Raw genomic sequence first — 13,493 nt, 5'->3', positions numbered from 1 at the left:
ATTAAACAAAACTGAGGAGGACTGTCCAGTTGTTGAGAGTAAAATAGAACTTAAACCTCATACTGTACCTACAAATTCACTCCCACCTTCCATCCTCAAAGTTAAAGGTTGAAGATGGGAAGTTGTTGTTGGGGGGGGGGGGCTTCGGTAATGTGTTGCCCTGAGCGAGGACAAAATTGGATGCCCCCCCCAAACTTTCAGTAGGTACTACTTCTACTACTACTACTAATTTTATTATATCCTGTACATGAGAACTGCCCTCACTGCCCTAAATCTGGCTGTGCTGGGATGAGAGTGGTGAAGAACCAGCTCTGCAGGATCAAATCTATGCACACCAATTATAGATTATAGTGTAACAGGCCGCTTGTCCACGGGATTCCAGGGGTCTTGACCCCCAACCAGTGTCTGTGCTTCTTTAGAGAACTGAGAATGCAGAGGAGGCTATAGTAGCTTTTAAAAATATGATTTATTCACATATTTACACCTGAATCTAAATGGAGGGAGTCCAGATCTTACTACATGGTCATCTCAAGAGGGGCTTGTTCCCCACAGCAGTGCAGCAGGTGGAGTCCAAGACATCCCTCTCCCTACTTACCTTCAGCCAGCCTGCCAAAATGGTTATGGGCTTCTCTCAGCTATCCCAAGTTTTCTGCCAAAGGCCCCAAACTCTTCCTATGACATCATGCCCAGTTACCCTGGCAACCTTCCAAATCCCGTCTCTGTTTACACTTCAGGGTGGGGTGGGGGGGAGGACAGTTCTCTTGAATTGCCAATGGCCCTCAATAACCTGTATTGTTTCTTAATGGTTCTAGCTTGGACAGGTCACTTTGCATAGGCTAGCCCAGGAATTCCTCTGCAGCTAGAATTTCTCCCATCTTGTCCCAAATGGTCAAAATCTTACCATTTATTAATTTCTTGGGTTTAGGTGGATCCCATCCTCCCAAAAACCTATAACAATAGCAGTAATAGTGACCAGCTGGTTCACATGGAAAGCCATAGTAGTAGAACAATGGAAGTCGCCATAAAAGTTATCATAAAAGTAGGATGAAAAAACCCAGAATGAAGGTGGCAGGAGTCGCAATATTGCTACAGGTTTGGGGCATGTTTTTGTGTGCCTTGTGAGGGGGCAAGAAATGGCTGGAGCAAGAGATAAGGACTAATGTGAAGCAATAGGTGTGTATACAGAAGTGACAATATTAGAACACTGTAATTTATTTAAACAATCTGGTACTATTAACTGCATAGTTACAGCTATATAAATAAACTGCACTCAGATCATTTGGCGATGCCTGCGAATATGCTTTGTTTGTGATAGCTACCCCCCCCCCCGGAACTTGCTTTATTGCTCATGTAAAAATTACATATAATCAGAAAGAAGTGCCTGAGAAAGATGAGAGCAGTGGAGAGTATTAAGCCAATACATAAAGAGAACCTGTTCATTAAATTAACCTCTTCCAGTGTTTACCATCTAATGAACTTCGGCAGGCAGCTCCTGTGGGTTCACTTTTGCAGTGGCAGCACAAAAGAGCATTCAGTCCTGGACAAGCCATCCTTCCAGGGAAGTCCCCATCTCTGAACTCCCACTACACAACCTGTACAAGATGTTACTGGCTTTCAGTTGGTCCTAACAGGGCGAGCCAAGCCAACAGCAGCCCAAATAAGTCCATAAAGGCACTGAAAGAATGAGGACTTCTAGAATGAGGACTTCCACTGGCCCACCTTCAACACCACTAGTATTCCAACTCTACAATCTTTGATTCTGTAGGGCAATGGCCTCCGGGGTACAATTAGGCTACCCAGGTAGCTTTTACCCTGAATGGCCCATTATTATCTAAGGTAGTTCTGGTTTGTATGCATTTATGGGTTAATTGGACACTGTGGTTTTACCAGACCTACAAAGGGGTACTATCACATCAGGGGTCTGATGCTAGACCTAATTAGGCTGTGGGCCAGAGCCTTCCCACCTCAGGAATAAGTAATGCATTTAATCATTCATATGAGTTTCATGGTTAATCTATTCATTGAACTTGCATATGGGTAAACATGATTTCTGAAGCAAGAAGTGTACTTTTTCAAGCTTAGATGCTTAGACCTTCCCAGTGGCGTAGTGGATCAGGGCATCTGGCTGTTAACCAGAAGGTTGGTGTTTGAGACTGTGGGCAGGATTCGTGTACCTTCCAACTTTAAGATTCTGTGTCTATGAGTCATGGCTGAGATATTCCGAGAAGAGATGTTTCTTCCAGCATAAGAGAAAAAAGCAGCAAGCTCAATAATATGGTGCTTGCCACCTTCAATTTTTAAAAGTATTAAATATATAGTTTTTTAATTTTTTTTAAAAAAATTGCTGCAGTTATTAATTTGGGACACCTTTTAGGTTGATTAATAGTTTTAAAACTGATTAATCTGTTATATTAAACATTGTACTCTTGCTATTTAGATGCCTGGAACTATGCCATGGAAAATTTGTAAAAAGGTTTCACAGTCGTTTTTTAAAACGTTTCTGCCAGGAACACAAAATTTCTGTGGGAAGTATGCAATGTTTTGTTACAGTGTGTGCCGGTACACCTGTTGGCACATCCCATTTTAAGCACTTAAGGCAGCTTTTGCAGAAGCAAGTGTTGGAACAGGCAGAAGAAGTTCAACAGAAGCGATTGTGTGCATACATAGTTAATAGCTTTACTCGAGTGTTTTTAAAACTGCAAAAGCCTCGCTGCTTGATATTAAAGGACAAATGTGATCGGGTCACAGTGACCCTTTTCTTCCGTTGTGAATCGTTTACAGAGTCGGCATCCATTTATTTTCCAAGGGCGGAATGAAGACCTCTGCTGGCCAAAGCCTTAAGTTGGCTCTCAGATTTTACTTTCGCTTTTCGCCCTCCCGAAGTCGTCACTGAACTTCCGTTCCTGACAGCAACTTCAGTAAGGGGACAGATTTTCAACTTGGCCGATTTCATGGATTTCTTTCAGACATAGCAGGAAAAGCTGCCAAACCCATGGACAATGCTCTTCAGAAAATGTAAGTCATAGAGAATTATTTTTCCTAAAGCTTATGTTCATAAAGAGGTGGGATTTTTAAAAAGACAAGACAAAAAGCCTTGCTTTGAAAACAAGAGCAGCTGTAAATGACTTTGGGGAAAATAGGGAGTGCCTGCCTGCAAGTCTGATTCACCCAGACTTGGTCCCTTTTGTGTGAATGTCTTTTGCATTCTTATTGCTGGGATATGTCATTCTTCCTGTTCATTATCTTTAACAAAGAATCTGTCTGTACAGCGATGATAGGAAAATAGTAGTCATATGGTCTGCTAACCCTTTTCAACTGAAAATAATATTTTGGGACTTGTTCTGCAGTATAAAGCTTTCTGCTTTTGTTTTCTACACCTGGCAACATAATATTTTAGTATATATTTAGCACATCACAAGGACTTGCAATGAAACATTATGCTTGAAGGGAAAGGTTTCCACACTGATAATTTTATTTGCGGATCAAAAATAGACGCACATTCTTCCAGAATTGCTACTGTGACCAATATTATCATGTGATGGCTGTGGGCTTGCTTTCAAAATTATTTAGATTAGTGCTTTCCTTCCAGCTTGGAAGTACAACTGTACCCCCCCCCCAAGCACTTTCCACAGACCTTTCTGTAAAATGGAGGATTTATTGGGGGGGGTGGGGTGACGCACAGTTCCTTAGCAATGGCAAACTTTAAGGGTCCTCTTACATAATCTGCCATACCAAGGCTGCTTCAGATGTTGCTCTTGGTTCTTATTCCACATTAGCCACCTTATCAGTTCACCAGGACATGGATTGACATGATTAGTTTGCAACAACTCCTTGGTTGCTAGTATAATGATGGTCAACATTGGCTACTAAATGGGGTCCTTGCTTCTAGAACTTTTGACAATACATCTGGGTTGCAGAACTGGCAGTAGCATCACACTGTACTGCTTCCACCCCCCAGCTAAAGCATTTTCACCATAGACAAAAACTCAAAAATCTATGAATTACACTCTTCCCAACAATACTTTCCCACTGCTTCTCCTCATCCCTGCTGGTGCATCAGAGACAGCGAGAGCTCAGCATGAGGACTGCATAAGCCATAAGGCAACGCCCTACCATGTTGATCTAAGAATGTCTGTGAAATGCAGGCACAACAGAGGGTTATTTGTTTCTAAGGTTGTTGCCTGGGTTAATATCTAATGCAACTCCGATTGCCATTTCAATTTGTGAACTCCACCCAACTCATACTATCTGAAACAACATGCCTGGCATTGTTTCCATGGCCAGTTATGCCAAAGTGAGGAGAGCTTCCGATTAGTTCGGGCTCTCCTTTCATTTTATGCATATTAAAAAATGATTCATGATTGAAATAAGGGCAGCGTTCCTCAACCTTGAGCCCTCCTATTGCTTTGACTGTGGCTGATGGGAGGATGGTGGTTCAAATCACATGTAGCAACCATGTTTATCCAGGGGTTAGTTATAAACTTAGCACAAAATGGACCGATTATTTTAATGTGCAACAATTCAAGCATCACGCTGGGAATGAGTATGAAAACATTGCCGGTGTGATGTAATTGTCCGTGTTGTGTTTGGGCATGGCAACCCAATATTCAAATCACAACTCTAAGCCAGCTCAGGAACAATTGCTGAGAACAATTGAGGTGTAAAAGAAGAGAAGTACATCTCTAAACATTTGGGGACATGGCCATAGCCAAGGGGGGCAGCTGCCTCCCCATCATGTAAAACAATAGAAATACTTAACTAACTGACCAATCCCATTGATTCTGCCCCCATCTCCAAAGTCCAGCCACCCCTAACAAAAATCCTGGCTATGCCCATGCTGGGGTACATACACCTGGCAGTCATAAGCTGGAAAGTTGTTTGGCTTGGCAAAGAAACGCAAGAAACACATGTGGTTTGGCCCCCAAATTGGTTGCTGGGCCTTCAATAGCTTCTGCTGCACATCCTAATGGTTTAGGGTTCTCAGAAGCTTACAACCTCTGAGGATTTCTCAGCTGAAAGGACTCACACCAGGGTGGTTCATTTGGTTGGTTTATGCAGAGGACTCATTTTGAAGAATGATGAGCAAATGTTAATCATTCCTTACCAAGTTATGCATCCCTCATGATCACAAATCGCTTTCCAACCCTGAGCCAAATACGTTGCGCTCCCTAGCAGACTTATAGAAAAATTCTTTGCTCAGAGGGAAGTTCCACTGAATTCCATTGGACTTACTTCCAGGTGAGAAGATATAGATGCCTAGTTTCTTATGAAACAGCTGATTTTATTATCCTGAGGTCTGAGCTGTAGGTTGTCAATCACATCAGCAACTGGTCAATTTTATGTAGTTAAAATAATATTTAGCTTCATATTTAATGTTGATCTAATTATGACAGTGCTAATCAGATGCCCAGGATGGGAAATTAGAGTGTTGGATCAGTGTGATTTCTGCTTTCTATCTTAGATCTGTATTTAGCCAGTGTTGCCTATGGGGCACTGCCCCAATGACACATGCATGTATATTTTTTGCGGACAGTGGAGTCTTGTGGGTTTGCATATATACACTGTGATCACAGCCTATACCGTTTAGCAATAACCAAATAATGCATACACAACACTTTTGCATATACGCCATAATCCATACGGATTTATTTACGGTATTTTACAAACTTATATTTTTAAGTTTCTATTTTTATTTGCATTTTTGCGAACTTTATTTGTAGGTATCTAAAGAGACACTGTGGTGCAGATGGAATTACACTCTGCTTACTTGTAATGAATGTTACTTACAAGAAGGGGGGCCTGGGATCGCAGCATCAAATCCTAGCTAGGGAAGTGCTTTTTTATACTACAAAACATATCAAAATGCATTTTATCTCCTAGCTGCACACAAATGGATGAGCTCATGTTTCTAATAATAATAATAAACTGCATATGCAAATTAGAAAAATGTAGAATTTTTTAAATTCGAGAACTTATGTGAAAAAATAAATTATGTTGTTTGAAATTGTACAATTAATTGTTTCCAAAAGTGGCGATTAATTTTCTGTGTCTAAATTTATGTTCACTGTTCAAACTACAAGAAAATTAAATGTGCCATCAGCTCTTATTTATAGTCATGAATTATATTTCAATTCACAGGACAAGAAATGGAAATGCTGATAGAATTTTGTCCTTCGGTTCAATATTGTTCCTATCTAAGCATTTCAAATTGGTTACAAATTTAACCTTTTAGAGCTTTGATAATTATACCATTAGAAAGAAATAATTACAACTACAGAAAATGTTTTACAGGGCAATTCCATGCATGTCACTTGGGAAGTAAATACACATAGGCAGTGCTTTTTTCTGGGGGTAAGAATACCCCTAAACATTTTGTGATTCTAAGTTTGGCCTCACTGAGGAGCAGTAGTTCAAGATAAGTAGGAAAATGAGTACCCCCTAAACATTTTTTAAGAAAAAAAGCACTGTACATAGGAGACTTAGAATGACAATGAATCAAATACTCCATCCATTGCACTGAAGTGGCTCACTTTGTGACAGCCTATGTGTGTGTGGATGCCTATGTAGAGATTATAATCCCTGCCATAGGCACGACATTTGAATAAATCCTCATACGCCATTGGGAAACGCAGTCACATGATTTCCAGTTTTCTTCTATGAAAGTGCACTTAGAGCAACTTTTGACATAGCCCACACACGAGGTCCCCCTATATAAGAAAGGTCACTGCTATCAGATTGCGCAATTTCTTTGAGGTTGAACCCCACACACTGGCCATTTATAACCTCTGCTTTCAATGGGACCTACAGTATTTGCATTCCTATTTAGTTTGAGTAATCCAGATGATGTTACCCTCAAACACCAGTCTTCATGCTTTCCCCCTGTAAATTCAGGTTTACCCAATTATGGGGATAATCTGATAAACTGGGGAGAACTGGGCTCTGAACCACTTCACTTGGGAGTCAAAGATGATTTGTTTCAGTGTTTTTGGGTGGGTGTAACACCTCTGGAGCTCCCCCCCCCCTTTGTGCTTGCATGTGAGCATAGGTTTTGTGTAGTGGCTGTGGCAGTTGGGACTGGTATGGCATGTGCAGTTCTGCCCCCAATTCATTTTAACAGCATTACAGTGGTACCTCTGGTTGCGAATGGGATCCGTTCCGGAGCCCCGTTCGCAACACGAGCAGAACGCAACCCGCATCTGCGTGGGTCGCAATTTGCCACTTCTGCGCATGACGTCATTTTGAGCGTCTGCACATGAGTGAGTGGCGAAACCTGGAAGTAACCCGTTCCATTACTTCCGGGTCGCTGCGGGACATATCCTGAAAGAACGTAACCTGAACCGAACGTAACAAGAGGTATGACTGTACAAGTTTTCTGCTCAGGTCCAGCTATCTAGGACAGGGGTCAGCAACCTTTTCCAGCTGTGGCCTGGTCCATTGTCCCTCAGACCATGTAGTGGGCCGGACTATATTTTGGGGAAAAAATATGAACGAATTCTTATGCCCCACAAATAACCCAGAGATGCATTTTAAATAAAAGCACACATTCTACTCATGTAAAAAACACCAGGCACAAATAACCCAGAGATGCATCTTAAATAAAAGGACACATTCTACTCATGTAAAAACACGCTGATTCCCGGACCGTCCGTGGGCCGGATTGAGAAGGCGATTGGGCTGCATCTGGCCCACAGGCCTTAGGTTGCCTACCCCTGATCTAGGAAGTGTAGATGGATGCTGCTTCTGGAAGGAGGCACTTGATTTATCCAGACTGGGAGACCACAACATGTTATTGGATTCTTCCCTAACATGTTTATGTTTTTATTTTTAAGGAAGCATTTATTTGCTATTCTTGAGAAAGAACATGGGCACTTCCAGACAATTTGTTTATTTACCCTGATTTGTTTGCAGGGAGATTTAATGCGCATTCACTAGAGATTTGCTTGTGGGGAGGCGAGATGTGCCAAAAGCAAGCAGGCACGCACTATCCCATACTTTCCAGCGCATTTCTCCCTCACTTTGCTTACTGCAAGAAGTTTGATCTTTCGAAATAGTGGGTTCGATGCACAAGAGCTCCAAATCAACTTTGATCACACAGCTTAGATTTGCCAGCACAATCCCACCTGAAAGTAGGGACAGCCTAGAAGCACCCTTAGGCTCAGGCCTAACTTCAGCATCTACCCCCAAGCAAAAACTCAATACAGTAAGCCCGCAACTTCCATGGGCAGGGGTTACATTCTGGGGATCATGCCTAAAGCAGGTGGGATTGCTGAAATCTTTTTCCCCTGGATGCCTGCCCATTTTTTATTTATTTTGCCAAGTGCATAAAGCTGAATGTGCACAATGTGCCTACGTTGGGGATTTACCATACACATTTCTTGGTAGTTTATCAAAAACAGGGTAATAGGCGGCTTTCTCGGTAGCTCATACAGGGGCAGACTTTGGTCATCTTTCGTATTATGGTGTCTGTGCAAGGCCAAAATCTGGAGTTCCCAAATGGGATTTTCTCAGGTATGGATCTTCTCACTTGAAGGAGCATCTCTACCCCCATCGTTCAGCCCGGACACTGAGGTCCAGCTCCAAGGGCCTTCTGGTGGTTCCCTCACTGCGAGAAGTGAGGTTACAGGGAACCAGGCAGAGGGCCTTCTTGGTAGTGGTGCCCTCCCAGTTGATGTCAAGGCAATAAGCAACTATTTTACTTTTAAAAGACAACTGAAGGTGGCCCTGTTTAGGGAAGTTTTTAATGTTTAATCTTTTATCTTGTTTTTAATATTCTGTTGGGAGCTGCCCAGAGTGACTGGGGAAACCCAGCCAAATCGGCAGAGTATAAACAATAAATTATTATTATTATCTCAATTTTGCGCCCCTCTGCTTGGCTCCCTGTGTGCCTGAATCCAGCGTAGGCTCATTTTTTTACGTTTACCACACCGTTTGCCCTTTTGCTCCGCACATTGATGAACTCCCAAGGAAAACGTGGCGCTTGGGAGAAAGGAAGCCCAGCGCCCCGGGCCCCAAGAGCACTTGGGGTAGCAGCAGCGTGTGCAGCTCCCTGCTCTTCGCTGCGCACGGGAATGGCGGGGCAACTCTTTTTCCTCCTGCCCGGACAAGTGAGAAGGGAAAGCGCGCGACTCTTCCGTCGAGGAGCTGCGAGGGAGAAGCCGCTTTCTTGCCCCCCTTGTCAGCCGGGCGGCGGCCCTTCTGGCAACTTTGCCTGAGCGCCGCGTGGCCGAGGCCGGCCTGCAAGCGGAGCGGCGCGTCCGGAAGGCCTCCTGCCTGCTTGCCTGCCCGGGAGGAAGGAGCAAGACGCGCCCGCCAGAGCTCGCAGGGGCGGGACTGGCAGCGGCGGCGGCAGCTCGAGGAACCTTCCCAACCTTGCCGGGCCGGCCTTCCTTCCCGCTGGGCGCCATTATGCCAGGTTCGTACGCCCCTCGGAGGAGGGAGAGGACGGCGGGCCGCCGCCAAGTCCCGGCTGCAGGGGGCGCACAGAGCAGGGCGGCAAGGACACTTCGGAGGGCGGGTGTGTGTGTGTGCAAAGGAAGCCCCAGGCGCTGCTAGAGGAGACTTTCGCTCCCCTTTCGCATGCACTGGAGCCGAGGTCTCCTCTTACCATTGTGCATCCCGATCTCGTCCGTGGGTGCTGGCTCGCGTTTTATTTCCGAGGAAGCGTGCGCGAGGTTGCAGACGTGCAGTGCCTCGGGGCGTTTCTCTCCGAGGGTGCGTTTAAGCAGCCCGATCTCAGGCATGTTTACTCAGAAGTAAGCTCTGCGGAGGTCAGCACACGACTGCCTTGCAAGGCGACGGAAGAATGTGCCCTGCACAACTTGAAAGACAGCCTTCAGTATGTTGGGAGATGCTTCTCCCGTGGAAGCAAGTTGTTTAAACCTGCATTTCTGTTTGTTGTCTTAAGTCTGCAATCCTACACCCTGTTACCAGCCGCGTCGATCTTAATGGGACTGCACAGTTACGGTTGCTTTTAGACATTGGTTTCCTCGCGGCAGCTGTTTACAAGCTTTGTGTGTTTTAGAGTTTCTTGATTGTCACCCGCTTTAAAAACGTCGGGTTCTCTTGCTAACAGCATAACACAACGGGCAAGGCAGGGCACTTTTTTCAGAGCAGGAGTTTCAAAAGATGGAAGTAATTGATGCCAAGTGAGTCAGCTTCTCCGCCTGAGTCATCAGCCCCGGTAACAGAAGCAGCCTCTGTGTAGTACACTGGGCAAGCAAGTAAATACTACTTGGATAAACTTTAATAATATAAGAAACTAAGAAGAGCCTGCTGGATCAGTGAATCTAGTGATCTAGGCCAGCATCCCACAGTGGCCAACCAGATTACAGTGGTACCTCAGTTTAAGAACTTAATTCGTTCTGGAGGTCCATTCTTAACCTGAAACTGTTCTTAACCTGAAGCACCACTTTAGCTAATGGGGCCTCCTACTGTCACACAATTTCTGTTCTCATCCTGAAGCAAAGTTCTTAACCCGAGGTACTATTTCTGGGTTAGCAGAGTCTGTAACCTGAAGTGTCTGTAACCTGAAGCATCCGTAACCCAAGGTACCACTGTGCTGTGGGAAACCAACAAAATGCATTTGAATACAAGTGCACTCTCCCTTCCTGGGGCTTCTGCCAGCTGGTGTTCAGAAGCATTGCTGCCTTGAACTGTGGCAGCAGAGTATAGCCATCATGACTGGTTGCCATTAATAGTCCTCTCCTCCGTGAATTTGTCTAATTCTCTTTTAAAGCCATTCAACATTTAGAGTGCCACTGGTTTTCCCCAACCCTACTACTGAGGTATCATCTGTTGAGCAGTATGTTGCTTGGTCTCAAGATGCCCAATGAATAATTGCATTATATAATTATATAATATTTTTCTGTCTATAAGACATCCCCATGTATAAGACTATTTCGGGGGACTCCGATTTAAGAAAATGGGGGGGAGATGGCCTCCGTGTATAAGACGCCCACACATTCTTGACATTATTTTAAAGGGAAAAAACCTAGTCTTATACATGGAAAAATACGGTAAATGGGGGGGCATTTAAATCAGGAGTAGGCTCTTCACATAATGATGCTGCATATTCATTACTTTTTGCAATAGCCATTGGTCATCATGCAACTAGAATTGCCATTAATAACAATAATAATATTTGACTTGCTACTCACTTGTTGCGCAGATGTACAAAAACACACACACAATAACAGCTACAGGAAGCTTTGTCGGAATTCATCTTGTAAATAAACACAACAAGATAATTTGGTTGTGTAAGTAAAAGGTTTGAGACAGTAACACATGTAACCTGTTATATATATATATTAAACAGCAGCGTTTACTGCGAGCCAGGTTAGTATAATAGACTGTAGAAACTACTTTTCCAAAAATAGCTGTGATGTTCAAGTTGCTCATGCCAGAAGAATCTGAACATGCGGGTGCTTGAGATGGAAACATTTATTTTAGCTCTTGTGTGAAGGTGAGACAAAAGTTAAGCAGACGTAAGATTGCAATGATCAGAGGCAGTGCTTTTGGCCTATACAGAAATGGTTGGCTGGTTCTGCTACCCTGTATAGTCTTTATTCTCAATGCTGACCTTCAGATACACTATTTTCTTGAGCTAATGCCTGCGTGTTTCACATGGCTGGTTGCCTGACCTTTCACTTAGAAGGCATCACTTCAAATCCAGCTTAGATCATTGGAGACTGAAACTTATCAGCGTCGGCCGGCTGTTCCCTGATGCGAAGCAATTGTGGAGCATTTGAACTGTATCTCCAAGGACAGATGTCTGCTATTTAGCTCCCTCGCAACCCCACCAACCCCTGAGTTGGGAGGCCAAGGAGCCAATGAAAGTTGGGAAGCTAGTTTGCACCTCTATGAATTCCCTCAGGTGTTTACCCCTAAACACTTACCCTTCAGGGTCTTCAACCTTTTTGGATTTGGGGGCATATTTGGAAACCTGAGAAACTGTTGTGGACACCACAAAAAAAGTTTCACAGAAGGAAAGCTGGTGATGCTCAGATCCCCCCTACCAACACACACACACACACACACACACAACCAAAAAAGCAGGCAACACTCCAACCAAACAAGATGCTTTAAAAGTTGATACCAGCATCTTGAATGGAAACCAGTTCCTAAGTCAAGCAAGATAGAGATAGCCATTCCCCACTGCTTGCCTCCAGTGTCTGGATATCTGAGAGAACACCCAAAAAATATGCAGACAGGACATAAATGAGGCAAAACAAAAACAAGTAAGAGTGCTCTCCAAATCTATATCTGTAAAACCTCCTGATTTTTAATGGCTTTGTAACATCTTACTTTCATAAAATGATCTCCTCTTTATGTTTGGCTGCCAGCAGCAATAAAATCCTCAGTCTGTTTGCAGAATCTGCACCAAACTATGGATTTGTTTAATTCTTTCCAAGAACAGAATGAATGGAAGTGGGGAGAAAGCTTTAAACCATCTGCAGTTATCATAATGACCTGGTCATTCAGCAATCATTGTTAGTGCTATAATTGCCTGCTTTGTGGGAAGAGTAATCTTCTCTCATTTTATGATCTGCCTGAAGGCCAAAATGATGAGCATTTTGCTTTGTTAGCATTGCTTGTTGTTTGGTGTACTAAAATAGTTGCATTATTGTTTTCTGTATTGCTGAATTGCTTTGACGATGTAAACTGTGGGGATGTGGTTTGTTTTGGGATGGGCTTTGGATTAAATGTTGAATGAGCTCTTTGCATGTGTTTTTAAAAAAAAATGTGTGTAGCAATACTGCAGTTATTTAGTGTAATGTTAACACATGCCAAATATAACTATGCCATGTTTACACGTGCCAAACATAAATGTGTTCATGGTAATATACATACAATATATACCTCCAGTTTGCCATAATTGGCCAAGGAAAGTGCTAAGCACTAAGGGTGGAGAGTGCAAGCCTTAGAAACAGTGCACTCAGCTATACAACTGCAAATAAAATATTTTAAATGTGTTGTAAAGTACAATATAAAAATGTGACACTAGATGGCGACAGTGAGCTATGCCAAATTCAAAGTATTTTTCAAAACATTTTTTTAAAAAGCCATTTCCACAGCGTTTTTTTTTTAATATGTATGTAGATTCCACCAGAATGTGTATCTTTTAAGAGCTCCAGGGTGATGACAACAGGGGCCATGTTTGCATGTAGCACTAAGGCAAACCATGGCTTAGCATGAACCTACTGGTGCCAACTTTGCTCTTCTCTGGGTCCTCTTAGGACCCATAGAAGCTAAGCCAAGGTTTCGCTTGCTGTGTCCTCTGGTGCTCTGTCCTCTTTAACCAAGAACAACACTTGGCTACAGATTGTGGTTAAGGAGTAATGAGTTTAACCATGATACAGTGGTACCTCGGGTTACAGACGCTTCAGGTTACAGACTCTGCTAACCCAGAAATAGAACCTCGGGTTAAGAATTGGCTTCAGGATGAGAACAGAAATCGCGTGGCGGCAGTGGGAGGCCCCATTAGCTAAAGTGGT

The 13,493-nt window shown here is 43.4% G+C and overlaps 1 protein-coding gene across 5 annotated transcripts in view; it reads left to right on the top strand.

Moving 5' to 3' along the window:
- Window positions 1-2,772: 2,772 nt before the first annotated feature.
- CARD19 (caspase recruitment domain family member 19) overlaps window positions 2,773-13,493 on the top strand; it is a 37,631-nt gene continuing 26,910 nt past the window's right edge. The window contains exon 1 of one of the 5 annotated variants that reach the window (XR_013391974.1): window positions 2,773-3,015. Coding sequence is in view for 4 of the 5 variants with exons in the window: in XM_028719014.2 (XP_028574847.2) it covers window positions 3,000-3,015 (16 nt within the window). In the remaining variant the exon portion in view is untranslated. Of the gene's footprint in view, window positions 3,016-9,189; window positions 9,413-13,493 lie in introns of those variants that run through there. The other 4 variants (XM_028719014.2, XM_028719011.2, XM_028719013.2 and 1 more) reach the window with 4 other exon arrangements.

The sequence above is a fragment of the Podarcis muralis genome, chromosome 2 (genome assembly GCF_964188315.1).
Source record: "Podarcis muralis chromosome 2, rPodMur119.hap1.1, whole genome shotgun sequence".
In the NCBI taxonomy this organism is placed as follows: Eukaryota; Metazoa; Chordata; class Lepidosauria; order Squamata; family Lacertidae; genus Podarcis; species Podarcis muralis.
This window is presented reverse-complemented; position numbering and strand designations above follow the sequence as displayed.